General features: G+C 52.8%; 8 protein-coding genes across 8 annotated transcripts; 5 read left to right on the top strand and 3 right to left on the bottom strand.

Annotated features, from left to right (window-relative positions):
- Positions 1-117: 117 nt before the first annotated feature.
- On the top strand, positions 118-1,550 carry NCS57_00217800 (FAD-binding-3 domain-containing protein; the record flags this gene model as incomplete). Its single annotated transcript, XM_053052213.1, has 2 exons — positions 118-160; positions 217-1,550. The coding sequence occupies 2 exons, from the start codon at positions 118-120 to the stop codon at positions 1,548-1,550; spliced, it is 1,377 nt and encodes a 458-aa protein (XP_052917459.1).
- A 468-nt stretch (positions 1,551-2,018) lies between these two features.
- NCS57_00217700 (Acetyl-CoA C-acetyltransferase) lies at positions 2,019-3,646 on the bottom strand (the record flags this gene model as incomplete). Its single annotated transcript, XM_053052212.1, has 4 exons — positions 2,019-2,220; positions 2,270-2,467; positions 2,520-3,439; positions 3,494-3,646. 4 exons carry the CDS (start codon positions 3,644-3,646, stop codon positions 2,019-2,021), a joined length of 1,473 nt encoding a protein of 490 aa, XP_052917458.1.
- A 645-nt stretch (positions 3,647-4,291) lies between these two features.
- NCS57_00217600 (Acetyl-CoA C-acetyltransferase) lies at positions 4,292-5,854 on the bottom strand (the record flags this gene model as incomplete). The annotated part of the gene is made up of 6 exons (XM_053052211.1): positions 4,292-4,330; positions 4,397-4,508; positions 4,567-4,631; positions 4,684-5,532; positions 5,598-5,693; positions 5,753-5,854. The coding sequence occupies 6 exons, from the start codon at positions 5,852-5,854 to the stop codon at positions 4,292-4,294; spliced, it is 1,263 nt and encodes a 420-aa protein (XP_052917457.1).
- Positions 5,855-6,838: 984 nt separating this feature from the next.
- Positions 6,839-7,951, top strand: NCS57_00217500 (uncharacterized protein; the record flags this gene model as incomplete). The annotated part of the gene is made up of 2 exons (XM_053052210.1): positions 6,839-7,791; positions 7,840-7,951. 2 exons carry the CDS (start codon positions 6,839-6,841, stop codon positions 7,949-7,951), a joined length of 1,065 nt encoding a protein of 354 aa, XP_052917456.1.
- A 454-nt stretch (positions 7,952-8,405) lies between these two features.
- On the top strand, positions 8,406-9,948 carry NCS57_00217400 (uncharacterized protein; the record flags this gene model as incomplete). The annotated part of the gene is made up of 4 exons (XM_053052209.1): positions 8,406-8,436; positions 8,487-8,747; positions 8,796-9,213; positions 9,261-9,948. 4 exons carry the CDS (start codon positions 8,406-8,408, stop codon positions 9,946-9,948), a joined length of 1,398 nt encoding a protein of 465 aa, XP_052917455.1.
- A 217-nt stretch (positions 9,949-10,165) lies between these two features.
- NCS57_00217300 (uncharacterized protein) lies at positions 10,166-10,837 on the bottom strand (the record flags this gene model as incomplete). The annotated part of the gene is made up of 1 exon (XM_053052208.1): positions 10,166-10,837. One exon carries the CDS (start codon positions 10,835-10,837, stop codon positions 10,166-10,168), a length of 672 nt encoding a protein of 223 aa, XP_052917454.1.
- Positions 10,838-12,218: 1,381 nt separating this feature from the next.
- Positions 12,219-15,011, top strand: NCS57_00217200 (uncharacterized protein; the record flags this gene model as incomplete). The annotated part of the gene is made up of 2 exons (XM_053052207.1): positions 12,219-13,449; positions 13,498-15,011. 2 exons carry the CDS (start codon positions 12,219-12,221, stop codon positions 15,009-15,011), a joined length of 2,745 nt encoding a protein of 914 aa, XP_052917453.1.
- A 566-nt stretch (positions 15,012-15,577) lies between these two features.
- On the top strand, positions 15,578-18,004 carry NCS57_00217100 (BTB domain-containing protein; the record flags this gene model as incomplete). Its single annotated transcript, XM_053052206.1, has 4 exons — positions 15,578-15,730; positions 15,838-16,446; positions 16,868-17,119; positions 17,174-18,004. 4 exons carry the CDS (start codon positions 15,578-15,580, stop codon positions 18,002-18,004), a joined length of 1,845 nt encoding a protein of 614 aa, XP_052917452.1.
- Between the last annotated feature and the right edge of the window lie 788 nt (positions 18,005-18,792).

Raw genomic sequence — 18,792 nt, 5'->3', positions numbered from 1 at the left:
AGAGTATAGAACTTGGGTCAACGGCATTGAGTTGAGACACTAGAGAAACCAAGCACAACTGATCTAACCTGCCATACGGATACCTCTCAATTGACGGACCAGACAGAAACACAAGCCATGGCTGACTACCGGGATCTTCAGGTGTCCATCATTGGCGCAGGTAGGTGCAGAGCACAACACACCCGACTTAACAAGCTGCTAAACCGCCCGCCTCAGGAATGGGAGGACTCACGGCCGCTCTCGCATTTGCCAAGAAAGGGTTCAAACAAGTTCACGTCTACGAAAATGCACCCGCCCTGGGCTTTGTAGGCGCCGGCATCCAGATCGCCCCCAATCTGATCCGCGTCCTCGACAAGCTAGGTGTCTGGGGGGACTCTTCCCTCGAGAAGGAGGCCACCAATGTCAAAGAGGTTTATATCTATGATGGCCCGTCAAATAACGAGTTGGCGCGCGTTCCCATGGAAGATATCCATCAGAAATACGGGTACTCGCATTACGCCGGCCATCGGGCTTCGCTGGCGGGCAATATCTTTGACGCCGCAAAGGCTCAACCCAACATTCATTTTCACTTTGGCCAGACGCTGCAAAGCGTCACATCTTTCGGGCCTGAAAAGGTCACTTTTGTCATCAAGAGCGGTGATGGTGTCGAGCGTGTCGTTGAGACCGACGTCCTAATTGGCGCCGACGGCATCAAGTCCCCAGTCCGAGAGTCGATACTGAGCTCTCTAAACCTTTCTGCCGAGGTTGAGGAGACCGGTACAGCGGCCTACCGCATCCTTGTCGAACGCGAAAAGATGGAGCCTTATCCTGAGCTACTGGAGTTGATCGACAGCGACGCCGTTCGCCGCTGGATAGGATCTAAGCGGCACATCATTGCTTACCCGATTCACAACCACACGATATACAACATCGCCACGGCCCAACCTGACGTCAACTTTGCAGGTTCCATCAACGCGACCTGGACGAACAAGGGTGACAAAAAGGCCATGAAAGAAGTTTACTCTGACTTTTGCCCCTTGGTGCAGAAGCTCCTTGACCTCGTCCCCGACGGAGACGTCGTGGAGTGGCGGTTACGTAGCCACAAGCCCCTGGATACATGGACCCTCGGTAGCGTGGCATTGCTAGGAGACGCTTGCCACCCAACCCTCCCTCATCTGTCCCAGGGAGCTGCCATGGCCATCGAGGATGCCGCAGTCCTAGCCGAGGCCGTGTCCCTAGTTCCAGGCGGAGGAGCAGATCGTCAAGAGCTCGCAAAGACCCTCAAAGTGTACGAGCTTGCCAGAAAACCTCGAACATCTACTCTGGTAGAACTTGCTGCTTTGTCAGCCCGGACACTGCATCTAGGCGAGGGCAAAGCCAAGGAGGAGCGGGATCGACAATTCGCAGCGGCCAAGACCAAGGGGGCGCCGGTGCCGGATAAGTGGGCGAGCCCGGAGATTCAGAAGATGATCTTTGAGCACGAATGTGTTGGAGATATCCGAGAACGGTTTCAGGAGCTGCATGCATCGCTGGGGCAGAGGGCTGATGAGGCTATTACTGCGAGAATCTGACATAGAGCGCGAGACGTGAATTTACATCCATTCAACTGACGCATGGCCCATTTCTCACAACCTCTCTCCGTGACTTGCAATCCCTGAGGGTTATTTCTCACACCCTCAAGAACTACGAGATACGGTGTTGGTGAAATGATATGCCCCAATCATCTTTGCAGCATCAGTTTGGGCCTCAACACATGATCTGTTGCCTGTATATGGGACCACTGGGTAGTTTGGTTGACTGCAAAGAACCCTCGATGATAGCAGCGCATGCCCCATGTGTAGTTGGTCTCGTGGTCCATCGGGTGTATAGCACACTCACATATGCACACACATAAACGAGTTCATAAACGTGCATGTTCTGGCCTGTCAAACGATGGTCTGATCGGAATTCCATGTCCTCCTCCCGCTAAGCTTTCTCTGTTCTCATCCCAACTTGATCACCCTGGAAAAATACCCCATATCTTCCTGCTGCCAGCGATCTCACAGTGTCCATCGGAATGACTTGTTCTCCTTGTCCGTGATGTCGTCCAGACCATGTTGGAACTCGGGCGCACCGTACTTGGCATCGCGACCCGCGTTCCGCCTCGCAAGGAGGAACCTCAGTCCAAGTGATATAACACAAAGGGTGGCGAAGCAGATGAGCACGCCAGTGAAGCTCTCATCATATCGTGGCGCGTATTTCCTGCTTTGGTCAGACCTAGCTAGGGGGGGAAGAATGAAGGTCAACTCACGCGTCGAAAAGCAATGGCCCGATAATGTTGCCAAAGCAGTACCCAATCCAGATGCCTGCCGCGTAGGCTCCCTTCTTGGAGTATCCTGCCACGTTTGATGTGCCCAGTGAGATGGCCTGTAGCCAGCAACCGGAGAAGAAGGAGATGAGGTAAAGGCCGAAGATACGTCCCGCCGGCTTGGATGACGGGAGCTTCCACCTGTTCAGGATGTCAGAGAAACACAGCTATCTATGTAAATAAGGCAACTTACACCAAACTACATCCCAGAATCACAGGCAGACAGGCGAGAGCCGAGGTGCGTAGTCTTCCTAACCGCGTCGTCCCAAGATAGCCTGCACCAAGAACAGAGAGGAAGGCCATGGCACCGAGAGGAATGTTAAGCAAAAGAGAAACACGTGGGGAGAAGCCCATGCCGGAAAACATGATGGACGCAAACGTGGTCAGGGCAGCGGCTCCTGTGTTGGAAAGCAACCCGATGGCGGCGAGACACCAGAGCTGATAGTCCAAGAGGGCTTCTCGCACTTGATAGCCCTTGAAGCGGGTGTTTTCTGTGCCCGAGTTATCACGTCGACTCCGCTCCAGGAGCAGTCTCTTCTCCTCCGGGGTCCACCCCTTGGCCTCTTGGGGCGTCTCTGGGAAGATCCAGATGAGCGACACTCCCCACGCGAGGGTCACAGCACCAGCGACCAGAAACATGTACTGCCAAGGTGCCAAACCGCCTCCCGTGATGTGAGCGAGGCCAAAGTTGACCAAGGGGCTGACCAGCAGACTCCCGCCGCTGAAGGAATACCACCACGAGCTACGCAACTGCTGCTCCTCGTGTGTATACCAGAGTCCAACAACCAACATCAAGATGGGACTGATGCCGCTCTCGACTAGGCCGAGGAAGAAGCGGTTGGCGAGGATTCCAGAGTATGATTTGCACGCGGGGGTTGTGAGCACGATCATGGCCCAAATGATGTTGAGCGTGCTACAGACTCGCCGAGGACGGAAACGCTGGGCGAGCAACGAGCAGGGATACATGCCCACCATGTGGCCGAAAAAGAAGATGAGCATAACCCAGGAATAGCGTAGGCCAGACTCCAACCCGAGATCGGAACGCAAGCCGAAGATGGCAGCCTGTGAGATGACGGCTTTATCATAGTATTGGAGGGCATAAGTGATGCAGAGCTGTTCAAGACTTGGTCAGAGCAAGTTTCCTTCGTAGAAACAAGTCACACGTACAATGGGCATCAGCTTCCAGTCGATCTTGCGGACAATGCGCTTGTTAGTCTCGCTATCAAGCGTGACGGGTTCAAGTTCGGTGATGTCCTCCACGGCATCGAGCGAAGGTTTTCCAACCGCCGAAGCATCTTCGTGGGTAGTAGAGTCTCTCATGTTGAGCAGAGGGTTAGGATTTGAGTTTTTAATGTAGAAGGATGGGCTGCATCAAGGACATCTCCATCTTCCATCTGATAGACAGCCTCCTTTATAACGGAGCCAGCTTGCTCCTCGAGCCCGGGGAAACGCGGGGACGACTTGAAAATCTGGGGAAACAGGGGCTAGGAGTCCGGGGAAGCAGGGGGGGAGATCCCTCGGGAGCTAAGAACGTGGGGCCAGATAAAGGAAGTCGATATCCAAGATCGTCCCACCTTTGTTTATGTTCATTGTTATTGTGGCTGTTGGTTCTGCGGTGGAAACACCATGAAGATCAACAATCGTCCCACCTCGGCCCCACGCTGAGGGCTTCTCGACGATAGGATGGCACGTTCCATCCTACCCCTCTGGAGTCTCTCGAGGGTGGGACAAGACAGTGCTAAGTTCGATGTTGAGGGATTTGGACTTTGCATTCTCGCAAACCCTTACTGGAGTCATCAAGTCGAGGAAGCCTTTCTTTCATTGATAATAGGTGTATGCCTCCCGGAATTACAGTCTAGTTTACAAAGAAGCATCAGGGAAGCAGATTTAGGCTTAAAAATGTTCAAATGTTCCGGCGCCCGTCTGATAGCCTCTTGTTTTCACCATCGTGTGTATAGCCTGGACTTACTGCTCCGAGACAATCAGACTAGCCATTCCCATACCCTGTGTCAAGCATCAGTAACTAAAGGGCTACGAAACGAAATGAAAGTAGAAATAACGGGGACTTACTGAACCGATGCACATGGAGGTCACAGCAATCCTGGCACCCGTCTGTTTAAGCTCAGCCAGAGCTGTGACGATCTGTCGCGCCCCTGTGCAACCGAGGGGGTGGCCGATGGCACTATCAACACATCGTTAGCTATACTTGCACTATTCATTCAAGAAGCCGGAATCGGTACATTGCTCCTCCTCGCGGATTGACGCGGCTGGGATCCAGTTTCAAGTGTTCTACACAGTAGACGAGCTAACTCATGTCAGTCTTCCAAGGATTCTCAAAGAGTTATGGGGTTTCATACCATGGATGCAAACGCCTCGTTGATTTCAAAAACGTCAACATCATCCTTAGAGATGCCAACTTTTCCCAACAGCTTGGGAATTGCAAGAGCAGGACCGATACCCATGATGCGAGGGTCGAGTCCAACGACGGTCGACTTCACAAACTTGCCTAGGATAGGCACTCCCAACCGCTCTGCAACATCACGGCGCATCAAAAGGACCGCGGCCGCACCATCGGTGATCTGAGAAGCATTTCCACCTGTCGTGGTAGCGGGAGGCCACTGGGGGAATGCGGATCGAATCTTGGAGAGTCCTTCCTTGGTCGTTCCATAGCGAGTTCCGTCATCCTTATCCACGACGACGGTGCATGACTCGCCTGTCTTGGGGTCTTTCCATGTAGTTTTGATGGGTACAATTTCTTGCGATGAGAGGCCAGACTTTTGAGCGCGCTCGGCCTTCTGCGACGAAGCTGCTGCGTATTCATCCTGCTTCTCTCGCGTGACGCCAAAATCGCGAGCGACGTTCTCGGAGGTCCATGGCATTGGCATCTTGATATCCTTTATCGTTTCGTTCTTCTCAAACTCCTCCGGGTAATCAGGTGATCCGTTGTCGGGGTTGATACTCATGCTCTCGGCTCCCACGGCCAGACCAATATCGATGCCACCAGCGGCGATCTTGTTCGCCACTGATTCCACGGCCAAGAGGCCGGAGGAGCACCAACGACTAACTGTTGAAATTGCTGTTGTGGCTGGGTAACCTGCGGCGATGGCTGATGCCCTTGTCACGAAGGGAGCGTCTTTGTGGAGGACATTGCCGACGACTATCTCTTCGACGAGACTTGGGTCAAAGCCAGCCTTCTCCCGGACGTTCTACAGAGACCAACAGGGTTAGTTTAGTCGAAATTTTCGCGATGGAAATTTGAAGATTGACAGACCTTGAGAAGAGGCTGAAGGAGGCCCTCCAGAGGCGTATCCTTCAAGTAGCCCTTGCGGGCTTTGGTCAGGGCAGTGCGCACAGCGACGGTGATGACCTAGGTAGTTCAAGGTTAGCCTACCATCATCAGTAATAAATCTCTAGTCTGTGACTTACCACATCGCTCGGCTTTGCTTCTAGCAGGGCATGCTTGGCTCGTTGATCCGAGGTCTCAAGCTGCTGCGACAGCTTCTCTAGTCTCTGGGCGGCAGCGGACATGGTTCGTTTCTTGACGCTGATGAGAGTATTAAAATTGAAGTGATATAATCATCCAAATGGCAAGCGCGAAGCAACTTATAAGTCTGGTCCCACAAACATGTACGACTCACCGGCGGTCCCGTTGCAAGGTAGCTGTGCCTCGGGTTACCTGAAGGAGCATAGCTCGGCAACCCCACACAGATTCGGCATTTTTTCATGATGGAACTTGGGAAATAAATAGCAGTTGCCGCCATATTAACTACATTTTCCACGAGGATGTGAGAAGACTGTGAAAGTCTAATCCTATTATTTTATCATATGGACGAGGGGTGGTAGTCAAAGCTGGGTAGGTAGGTTGGCATGTCTCAGAGTACTAATAACGGACATGAATCCAAGCACTGAATACTACGTTCTTTTCAACTTTCTCGACGGAACTTCTCTCTATCAATGTTACTTATTGAAGCCCATATGGAAGATCTCTTTGAAGTCTCAAATGGCTAGGTACAGTTGCATAGATACCGCCCAGGACTGCTACAGGGTTGGAACTTCGGCAACAAGTAGGCGATGAGCATACCTCCCTCATCGGAAACCTCGGGATATTCCATCTCTCCATTATACCCAAGCTGATTAATTCTGAACCTGTGTTCCTTTCCAACCCATATCTAAACTCCGCAGTCTCTTACCACAATCCATGTTTCATGGTGGAAGCCAAAAGTTGGACAAGCCAGTCAAAGGATGAAGCTGATTGGCCATGACGAAGTTTCCACAATGCCAAGACTTTTTGAATTTCCTCTTTTGGCAATGCCCTCATGGCTCAATCTCCCTTAACTCCATGCCTAAAGAGAAAAGTATTGCCAGAAAAATCCAGTCTCAAGTATAAGAATGTCTCGATTCTCTCTGCTCCAAGGTCCAATTTATCATCAGCCTCAACATTTCTTCTCACATCCTCTGCATTGTAGAAATTCTTTGAATACCCTCCCGACTCACCTCTCCTCCGTCTCCATAATGCCTTGCAAGAAAGACACCAACGACTCGCAGTCGGTCCCGTCGAGATACATGGACCCTTTCCCTCCCAACTTTCTTCCCATCTTCATCAAAAACCAGTTCCGCACTACAATCGAACTACCCACCAAGGAAAAGTTCCCCCAAGCACAGGGTAGCTGTGCCGTCATCACTGGTTCAAACACTGGCCTTGGCTTCGAGTCTGCCAAGCAGCTCCTCTCTATCGGTCTGTCTCATCTCGTGATGGGTGTCCGGTCCCTTGACAAGGGCCGGGCGGCGGCCGAGAAGCTCCAGGCTGTGGCGCCTTCTGCAAAGATCGAGGTCTGGCAGCTGGACATGGAGTCGTACGATTCCATTCAAGCCTTTGCCAAAAAGTGCCAAACCAACCTGTCGCGGATTGATGCTGTTATTCTGAACGCCGGTCTTGCCCCCTTCGTCTTTGAGAAAGTAGCCGCCACTGGACACGAGAAGGCTATCCAGGTCAACCATATCAGCACAGCACTTCTTACAATTCTACTTATCCCGGTATTGAAGACCAAAATGGCTGGACAAGGCCCGCCTCGGCTTACCATCGTCAACTCCCTCACGGCCCATCTATGCAATTTTCCCAACAAAGATGAGCGACCCCTCCTGGCTTCTTTTGACGACACCACGATTACCCCTTGGAGCGGTCAGGAGAGATACGGGGTGTCAAAGTTGCTGAACCAACTCTTCATCGTGAGACTGGCAGAGAAGGTCGATCCCAACGAAGTAATCGTCAACATGGTCGACCCTGGTCTTACGAAAGGCACTGGCCTACCGCAGCACGCCACAGGAGTTGTCGCGGTGGCTGCCAAAATGTTCAACACCATCGCAGGTAGACCACTAAACAGGGGTGCGGCGACGTACGTGGATGCCGTGTTCGGGCATGGCAAGGAGTCCCAGGGTTGTTTTCTCATGAACTGCCAGATTTCTCCGTGAGTTAAAATCCTCTGCAGATAAGGAGCATCGTTAACACAATCTAGGCTTGCCTGTTGGTTCTACACCGATGGTGAAGTACTGTCGGAGCAGGTGTGGAACGAAACACTCAAAGAGCTCAGTTTCGCTGGGGTGCAGGATATCATTGCTCAGATGTAGTGCGAGCGGAATGTCCTGAATGTCGGTCATGGTACTAATCACTGCTGAGTGGCTCCCATGGAGATGCCAGAGTCGAAACTGGATGGCCTAGTTGTATCCTAACATGATATTGAGGAACTAATTGGACCAATTTGTGATTGGATAACTTGGAGAACTCTCATATACCCCTGAAGCGTACCTATAAAGAAAGCTCTACAAGGCATCCATTCAAATATTCGCACATGTTCGCTCCAGTTGCCCAGTCAGCCCTACGCGGGCTTACCCGGCGGTCGGATTTAAGCATCCGGCATTCCGGGCACCAACCTCGTGTGGCAACTCTGCTTCTTCATCCACCTCATACATCTTGACAACTCCACTGGGGTCGGCTAGGACGACCTTTATCGTTTCCCAAGTTACTAATTCGAAACTCTACCGCTTTCGAGAACCATAAACGATTGATTCCTTTAGCCAAACCATGCCAGGTCAAAGGCTACATACCACTCCAAGTATGCCGGCATTCAGGCAACAGCCTCATGACGACTAACAGCCATTTCAGACCGCCAACTAGAGTTTGTAGTCGAGGAACCATCACGGAAGCCCAGCCGGAAAAATCAAAAGCTTGTAAAAAGCCATGTGTCTCGAGGAAGGCCTTCACGAAAGGATCGTCCTGGGGTCAAATCTTGGATCCTAAAGAAAGATGCACAAAAGGAAGTAGAAATCCAGCATGGATCTATCCCTGCCCGGGTTGGGTCAGATTTCTCTCTTCTTGATTTTCCAGAACCTCTTCAGCCCTATATGAAACAGGACTTGGTTAGATGTATGTCTAGCTGATCATTGGCCTTTTCGTCACTGACCTGACTTGAAGCTTTTTACGGGATGAAGGGAGCATTGTATCCCTCAGAAATCTGCCTTCAAGTCGATGCATCACAATCCTCTTGGACGACTAACCTCTTGGTCGACCTGGTCTACTTTCACTCAGCAATTTTCTCCATTGAGGCTTACTTTGACCAGTATTTTGGCAGAGACCAGGGCACATTGTCACATTTCCATTTCCTCAAAACACTTCGACTCCTTCAAGAGCGACTCAACGACCCTGATAACCCTGCATCTATATCGGACGCTACGATCATGGTCGTCGTCACTCTGGGCTTGACTGCTGAGCTTATCGGTGATCGTTCCGCCGCAGAGAACCACTTGACTGGTATGGCGAGGATAGTTGACCTTCGAGGTGGTCTTGAGATGCTCAGATTTGACAATGCTAGGCTTCCAGCTAAAGTGTGCAGGTATGTAACACACATATCCAGTTGAGAGTCCGGCTAACATGTATCAGAGTTGATCTTGGCCTGGTTCTTCGGTTCGGCTGTAAACCAGTCTTTTTCAATACAAATATCTCTTGGGATCCATACATCGCGAGCCAAGGTCTCATACGCGGCCTGAAGAAGGTCAACATTCCGGAAACCGAGGCCACGACGTTTATCAAGGCCTTGGACAAGAGGTTAGCCAACGTCTGGAAAGACTTGCAAGAATTCGCCATTCTCGGCAATCTCGCACATCAAACGTCTCGGAAACTGCAGCCAAACACTTTCAGTGAGATCATGGTCTCAATCCTGTACCGGTTGCTGGCACTGTCGTTTCCAGAATCACCCATCGAAGATGCCCTGCGTGTCGGGATGATGGCATTTACGGCAACAATCTTTTTTCGATGGCGGAGCATGAATCAACGACAGGGGCACTTGGATGATATGTTTCGGGATACTTTGTCCAGGTTGAGGGAAACTTCTGCGAAACCACCTCTTGGTGTTTTGTTTTGGCTTCTCATGGTATGGAACATTAGTGTTTCTCCAGAGGACGATATGTTTGCAGAGTGGATGTATGGCATTGTTCAAGACCTTGGCTTGTCTTCATGGCCAGAGGCCCAAAAGGTGTTGAAGTTAGTTCTCTGGATTGGGTGTTTGTTCGATAACTCCGGTCAACAAACCTTTGACGTTATACTGTCCAGGAAAGACAGTAATAACTAGAATACGAATGAGTCAATCACTTGGTTACAGTTTGGCCTCCTGCCTATATATTCAATTCTTCTCACGAAACCGTGTTCAGAGTGAAAGACTTGTCATCATGTGAGGCAATCTGCCACACGTATTTAATATTCAACATATATACACATAAGACCCCTATGTACACCCAAATCATTTACAGAATGTCAAGTTCGTCTCGTCTCGTGCAGGCCCCAGGACCTTAAACCATGGCAGGGACGCGGATCTCGCTAATCTTCCAGACCTTTCCGCCGTCGGTGCTAGTCAGACCCTTGTAAGTAGCCTTCTGAGCAGTAGAGATAGTCTTGCCAAAGTTGGGGTCGGCGCCGGCCAGGGTGATCTCGGTGTTGAGATAGCGCTGCTCAGAAACGGTGGGGCTGCAGTTGTTGTTGCACTCGGTGCCGGTGCCATAACCGCGCATGTAGGGGCCGGACTTGTGCTCGAAGACGCTGAGCTGCTTTCCCGTGTCGGCGTCGGTCACCTCCTGACGCCAGGTGTCCTTGTCGCTGAGGAGAGTGTAGACGATCTTGACCTTCTGGTCGCCGCGGACAGGGCTGGAAGGGCCGTCGAGCTGGCCGAAGGAGCCAAAGAGGGAGGCGCGGACACACCACTCGCCCTTCTTGGCACCGCACCAGGAGTTGTCGGGCCAAGCCTCGAGAGTGGTCTGGACGAGGTCGCCGGTGCCGTTGGACATGCCGGGCCACAGGAAGAGCATGCCGTTCTGCGTGGGGGGCGCGGCGCCGGGGATGAGGGTGGTGACGGCCTTGACGATGGTGGACTTGGAAGGGCCGAGAGACACGGAACCTCCCCAGGTGTCGGCAGCAGAGGTGCCGATGAGGGCGGCAGTCAGAGTGGCGAGGGTAGCGAAGTGCATGATGGCGGTTTGTGTTTGAGGTTTGGTGTTGCAGTGAAGACGAGGTGAAAATGAGATGAGCAAGCCAAGACACTAAGACGGCACTCGACTGTATTTATTCCCATTCTATCCGCGTCTCTGGAGATGTTGAATGCCGTCCGGAGAAAATAATGCTCTTGTCCACGGGCCGTGGAGAATTCTCGTCCGTGCAAGGGTCTCCCGAGCTTTTGTTTCAGGACCGCTAATTCACCGCCTCATGAGGAAATCACGGACCTGGGGACGGGGTCCAATACGGGCCCAAACGGGTGTTTGAGGTCGGGAGCCATCTGCCGACTTTCCGGCAGATGTCCCGATTAGGGGTCCTGGGCCGTTGGTAGTGATGCATTCGATGCCGCGGACTCCGTTGTCGACCACGTTTTTGGGGGATTGTCATTTTTAGTCAATACGAACCTGCGCATTGGGCGATTGATGGGAATTGTTTGATTCCTTTGGTGATGCAGGGATGGAGGTTGTATTCGGGAAAGCTTAAAAGTTTGGATGACACCAGAAATGGGCACCGAACTGCCTTAATCGGTCGAGGGGCGGTGTCAATGAGTGAGGATGGGACGAGGGATGCCATAAGTTGAGGCAGCCGTCGTGAAGTGGTAGGTGGAGGCGGACACACCGACAACTATTACTATCCAGCACAAGGATAGATCTATCGGAAGAACTAGCTATGCAGCCTGGTAATCTTTGGCTTTTGTTCAAATAATTCCGTGATGGCAATGACTTTGCAGGGACTGGCTTGGTTGTGCCGAAGGCGAGCTTGGGTTCACCAATCGACCTCTGGGGAGGATGGTCGCGATAGGTGGAAGATACGGTCTTGGTTATGGACACCCATCCACGCTGTAGCAGCAGAGGAGATGTTTCGATGAGATACATCAGGGAGGATAGCCAAAAATAGGCAAGGAAAATTAACCATCATCTCTCTCATGCATCAGGGAATGCTCATGGCCAAGCTTTTGTCCGCTGTGTGTTGGCACGGGATCTCCACTGTTTCCCGCTCTCATCCATGCATTCCCGTGCTGAGCTCTCCCTTGGCAACTCACCTCTCACAAACCATCCACATTCTTCTCATCATCTGCAAGCTTCAGTTCTTGGCCAGACCGCACCATGATTGCACCACGAAGCGCAACGGGCGCGATGCTGTTTATATAGGCAGCTGAATGCAATATTGCAGGGATGTTGCCCCAGAAGAATGGGGCCAAGCCCCGGCTGCAGCCTCCAGGCGCAATTTCGTTTTTGGCCCCCAGCTTCAGGTCCCATTTCGGTCCATCGCAAGGCTGAACTGAACTCTTCCCCTCTTCATCGCGCCATATTGACGCTATTCAAGTCTCTAGCAAAGTCCCCAAACGTCGGCGACATGTTCGGCAACAGGCGCCGCGGCTCCGCGGCCGCTGACGAGGAGCGACTCGCCAGCTACGAGCTCGACTGGCCCTCGTCGCAGCGCTGGAACCCTCACTACAGCGTGCCGCGCAACTCGATTGACTCGGGTCATGTTGAACCGCGCTTCGACTCGGAGCTGGCCAAGGACGTCGAGCATAGTCGCCATGTTCGACTAAGGAGGGCTACGCGCTCCATGTCGTATGGGAGGAGCAAGCGGGACATGGACACCAAGGTCGCTGGGATCCGCGAAGCCATTCTCGAAGAGCAAGAAGAGCATGAGGACTTCTCTAACCAGGCACTCTGGATCGAGACTGTTTCCGAGCTATACATGAATGAGCTCGACAACCGCGCGCGATGGGATCCTCGATGGCTCAACATCACACGCCGCGAGCGATTCGAAGGGCTTGAGTCCGCTACCGTTTCGGTTGTCGACTATCTTGCCGATGACACTGTTCAACGGAGCGAACCGATTGCCACCAAGATGGGCCTTGCTACTGCACTCGAAGAGCGTCCTGCCGACTCCCAGGTACGGGTCATCATGGTGAGCGACCTCAGTCGTTTCGTCATGGGAGCCCTGGGTCAGCTATACTCCATCGACCCCGAGTTTTGGTACGAACATCTTGTCGCATCGGGCTATAGTGCTAGCGACAGCGGTCTCAAGCTCAAGAACGCCGTCTGGATGAACTGGGCTGAGCGAGAGACACGTTTCCGCCATCGTGCCCTTCCGGGGATTGGTCAGCGCACGGAATGGAACGTACCTCGAAGAACCAAGTCTCGATCTTGGGCGCATCTCCGCTGGGGCCGTCTGGGTCTTCTTCATTACCTGGGCCGAAAGGGTTTCTATGAGGATGAGATTGACAAGCGAGTGTGTGACGGGCGGTGGACTATGGAGCGTGACGTTGTTCTCGACAAGTATGGGCTGCTGTTGACAGAGAAGAGAAGGAAGCGCGCAGAGGAGAATCTCAAGGACCATAAACGGAAACTCAAGAAAGAAGCAGAGATGCGCGGCTTGCCCCAGTCTTCGGTACATCTCAAGCTCGAGAGCACGTCGACCAGGACCAAGACGAGCAATGTGTACCGGCCCTACAGCACGTTCCACCCCGTGCTTCCACGAAACCCGGCCTACTGGACCAACAGAGATCTCAGAGTCATGGCCCCTGAGGGGATGGGTTACTGGTCAAGTATGGACGATCAAGGGAGGAAGACGAGTGAGTTTATATACCGGCATCCCCTAACATAAGCTGACGTGAGCCCAGTTGTCCTGGTCTTTGACCCACCGCGTAGCATGACCCACGACAAGACCAAAGAGGTGACGCCATCGCTCACATTCATGCCGCGCGCCATGGAGTTTGAGTCTTACACTGAAGAAGAGCTCTGGCGAACTGCGCATCCCGACGAGACGTACCTCGATCCCCCGCCGCCGGCACGGTCCAAGAAACAGATCAAAGCAGAGAAGAAGGAGGCCAGAAAGCAGCGACTCAAGGACAAGAAGGATAAACTGCAGGAGAAGCTGGCCCATGGAGATGAGAAGGCATACGATACCGACTCGTCTTATAACAGCGACACGGAATACGACGAAGAGTACGAACAGACTCTTCGAGATGACTACAAGGCCCCGCAGCCTTGTGTCCGTGATCGCGACTTTGCGCGAAAGTACTGTTTGTCGACCTTGGACCTGGTCTACCGCTACATCAGCAAGGTCCCAGCCAGCGAGCTCTGTCACGACGATTCGCTCATTCCGTCCGTACTCACGCGACTCACCTTGGATGATCTCTGGCAGCTGCTCGCCGAGTTGCGATTAATGCTTGACCACATCGACGCTGATCTGGGTGCTGACCTACACATGCATCTTCTCGAGTCGGCAGGTCTCATGACGAGGCAGAATGTGGGCTGGGTTCGTTCGACGCTTCAAGAGCTGAGAGAATGGATAACACACAACAAGGCCACCAGTCTCATCTCCAATTCTCCCGAGTTGGCTGAGGAGTTGGACGAGCTCATAGCAGATCTCCAATCTCTCCAGTCGCGCTCTGAGCAGACACTGAATCTCCTCGTCGCATCGACCGGCCTCGCCCAATCAACGCTTGTCATTGACCAAACCTCCGGCATCAACAAGCTAACCGAGCTCGCCTTCTTCTTTGTCCCACTATCATTCATCACGTCCGTGTTCTCCATGCAGGTCGCCGAGCTTACCGACACGCCACCCAAGATCTGGACCTGGGGACTGTCGCTCAGCTTGGTCTTTATCGTGACGTACCTAATACGCACTATGCTACGGTCCCCATCAATCCGTGTCTACGCCATGTCGGCTCGGGTGACGATGCTGAACCGCTTCACATCATCCCGCTCCGCGTCGCGTCGGCTCAACTCGGTGGGCAACCGCGCCATCGCGCGTTTTCTCATCCTCTTCTGTACAGTCATTGCATTTGTCTTTACTGCGGTTGGCCTGTCCCTTCTTTACCTCTTCATCGTCTACTTTGGCATCTGGGCCGGCGCAATAGGGACTGCGTTGTATTTCATCATCACGCGGTGGCCAGAGCCGACCGTGCTGGCGCCGTGCTTCTTGTCCATTGTGGTGGCAGCTGGTGGTGCATCGGTGACGTGGTACTGGCACAAGGAAATTGAGGATCATGTTTTGAGGGCGCTTGAGCGCACGCTTGAGAAGTTCAAGAATCTGTTTCCTGAGAGCTGGCTTTTGGATGCTGTTGATGACGAGGATTTAGCACAGGAGGGAGTCAAGACGTATGGTCGACAGGCTATCGTAGCGATATGAGGCTCCACTGCCGAGTTGCTCGCTTATCAGGCAGGGCTATGCGAGATCCGAAAAATGACCCTGGTATGGTATAGGGTGGCAGGGATTCTCGTGATGGATTTTGGCCTGTGTACGGAGTACGCCTGGCCCGCTGATGGTACCTGGATTTCGGTATTGCTTGTTGGTATCAATGACATCTCCGAGGGGAGTTATCAGGCACAATCATTCACAGAAATTCCCTCCTGTCGAGGTGGCGGGATATTGCAGTAGGGGCTATTCAATTGTTCCGTAGGGAAGGGTTGGCTGAACCTCAATCCCAGTACGGATGGAGGCGCTGCGAAATACTTCATGCTCACAAATTTCGGGTTCGAAGCAGACAAGTGCTTCAAATTGCCAACATACGCATGCAATTGTCCTGTTCCTATCTATTCAACAATCCGCGTCGGTTTGCCAATGTTGTTTGCCATTCACACTGCCTCGTGTACCAACCCTCCTTCCCTAAGCCTTAGGTTGGGTCTTTACCCTCGGTTACTCATCCCGTCACCACACCTGCTTCAGGTTCACATCTTTCTCTCTCAAGAATCAACATGGCAACGACGCGGGAGGTCGAGCAGCTGCCCACGGAGGGCCTTTGTGCTACCTCGAACTATGCAGCGCTGCATAGCCTTCTTTCCAGTGGAGATTACTCCGACATGACCATTCGATGCAGAGGCCGCGAGTTCAAGACCCACCGGGCCGTCGTGTGCTCCTAGAGTCCCTTCTTCAAAACAGCTCTCAGCAGTAATTTCAAGGTTGGCATCTGGATTCGCCAGGGATGGTCTGAGTCTTACTGATTTCCTAACGCCAGGAGGGCGCCTCCGGGACCGTCGACCTCCCAGACGATGACCCTGAGATCGTTCATTACTTCCTCGAGTTCCTTTACACTGGCACTTACAGCATCTATGATTCGAATCACGACATAATTGTGGAAGCTGCCGAGGCAACCAACAAACATATCCTCGAGAGACTGAGCCGTCGGCCTGCGCAGCCCAAGCTAGGGCGTAGTCGCTTTCGGCAACTGAACGCAGGCCAATCCAGATGGAGCCCATACGCCTTCAAGGCTTCGCTAGTGCAGACCGAAAACGATAATGAAATGAAGAGAGAGTGGATGATGAAGCAATCTGTTCAGATCTACGCGTTGGCTGACAAGTACGGCGTTGCGGCCCTGAGGCTCCTGGCTCGGGATCGATTCTTCGAGGCCGGAAAGGATTTCTTGACGGGTGCAACAGGATGGGACTCGGCATCATGGGAAGAGACGGCCTTCTTCTCGGAGATTGTGAAGATGATTTACGACAACACTTTCTCGGAACAAGACCCATTACGACAAGCACTCTACATGATCGTCGGCATGAAGACCGGGGACGACGTGATGAAGGAGAGGATGCGAACGGAAATGATGCTCAAGGCGGAGTTGGCAGTGGGGGTCGTGGATTATCTAAAAGAAACCAGGTTGATGTGAGGTGTCTTGAGGGTAGACCTGAGAAACCACGCGTGGAGGAGCGAGTTGGTCAAGCTGGGGTTTGGTTGATCTGCTGTGCTGGCTGCAGATATCGCAAAGCAGGTGCTCGCTTTAATGCTGAGCCAAGGGAAATCCCAAGTTCTTATGAATCCCAAGACCAACAAGAGCAGCAGCATGGAGATCCAACACCGGAGATCCAATGCCGGCGTTAAATGGCTTAAGTGAATACACCTGCATATTCCATCAACCGCCAACGTGCGTTCTCCCGCCAATCAAGTGGCTCAACCTCCAAACAACAACAAAACACATGAAGCCAAGTGTTTGAAAACGAGGCTGTCATTTCCGGAAGGATCCTTTGAGCAGCTGACCCTCCTGGCAGCTGACCAAATCGAGAATGCCGACTCACTCATGGGCTCCCTCGTCCACCGGAAACGAGCATCGGGACGAAGAGGACGACGGGATAGACGCGTTCTGCGCCACGTCGATTCACGCGTCCCTGTCAAAGCTGCTGCACAGCGAAAAGTTTTCCGACATGACGATTCGCTGCGGTGGGCGTGAGTTCAAGGCCCACCGTGCCATCGTCTGCACCCAGTCCTCGTTCTTTGACCGGGCCTTGAGCAGTAACTTCAAGGTTGGTAATCAACACTCGGAGGCGGGGGCCCTGCTGACGGCTATCCCTTTACAGGAAGCTGCTTCTCGCGTTGTTGAGCTGCCTGATGACGACCCGGACGTCCTTGAGCGCTTTCTTGAGTTCATGTACAAAGGCACGTACTCGGATAATGTGAACCACACGTGGGGAAAGCCGTCCATCGTCGCCATGATGAGCCCTGAAGAGGTTCAGGAGAACCTGAACGACACACCTGGTGTGCCTGAAGATTTCTTAGCAGGTGACGAACGCCCGTCAACTCCCTGTCCTGGACCGTTGAATTCTAATCAAGTTGGACCTACCGGAGCCGACTCTGAGAATGATTTGGATTACGAACCACCCAGTCCCACATCCACAAGGTCCAACTCCAACTCGGAGCCCGAGGAAGAATACAACGAGTACTATGGCGATAGCACTTCCAATAGCGAGCAAGAACCGGAACACTCCCCTGAAAAGCCAAGCCTCGGTACCATGTCCGTCATGAAGCTGTCTGAGCTGGTGGCACTAGACAAAGAGGAGGCGATGCAGAGATTGGTCAAGATCCGCAACGACATGGCACTCCCCCTTCGCTTATACATCATGGCGGACAAATACGACGTACCTGCCCTCCGTCTATTGGCGAGGGATCGATTCTACCGGGCCGTCGAGCTCGAGTGGGAGCATGCGGAATCCTTTCCGGACATTGTGGACGAACTCTACCTCGGCACGCCGCAGACCGACACGGCCATGAGGGAGATTGTGTGTCGAATCGTTGGGAGCAGGATCCTGAACGACAGGGTCAGGGAGAAGATGAGGCCCATCATGGAGAAGCACGGTGACTTTGCCGTCGGGGTTATGGAGTATGCCATCCACTCTGGTAGGGTTCGATAGTCGCGGGATTTCTTTTCCTCGGCATCTTCCACCAACACACGGTTGATATCTCGGCGGCTTTGATTTTAGGCATCTCCTTAGAAGCTCTTTTGTCGGATACGCATGCAGGTAGTTCCCCTGGATCCAGTTTCTCGTGATGTTTGAGGACGCGCGTTGATAGGTAGGCAGCCGTTTAGGAGAAGACAAACGGAGAGAGCGAAGCGGCACAACATCAATGCCGTTGAAGTGGAACCTTTGAATACGCGGATCTGGGCTCTCGCTTAATCTGTTGTCCTATCTTGATTCGTGATAATGCAGGTGTTGGTTGGATTGCTCCGTAGTTGCAGACTTTCTAGGTTTGTTAAGTCGGTGCCTAGATAGATTGCGCGTCCCACTCGAGATCATGGCGGCTAGCAACTTGCGGGAAAATGTCGTTGCGGCGGAGATGAGATATTAACATGATTAATGATCAATGGTTGGCTCTTTTGAGGTGGTTGAAGCTCAATCAGGTGGTCACCGTCGTATCTGCGGCGAAGCAAGCCAGGAAGAAGCCTCTTCCGACTGTCGACGGAGCCGGGCAAAGACAATGGATCATCAGCCACGATCGGAAAATGCCGAATATATGAGGCGAGAGTACTTGCATCCACCATGCCAGTCAGTTTGTGCTGGCATCCCCGCGCGCCGTGGCTCTGGCCGAAATGCTTCTATTCAGCCTGACAACAAACGCTATAGAGGAGGCTCGTGATGGTGCGGTACGCCGGGGCCGGGAAGGGTCCGACCATGGAATTTTGACAGGGCGAGTGGAGTTT

Source organism: Fusarium keratoplasticum, chromosome 2 (assembly GCF_025433545.1).
Source record: "Fusarium keratoplasticum isolate Fu6.1 chromosome 2, whole genome shotgun sequence".
In the NCBI taxonomy this organism is placed as follows: Eukaryota; Fungi; Ascomycota; class Sordariomycetes; order Hypocreales; family Nectriaceae; genus Fusarium; species Fusarium keratoplasticum.
The sequence above is the reverse complement of the archived record's forward strand: the minus strand, read 5'-3'. Positions and strand labels throughout refer to the sequence as shown.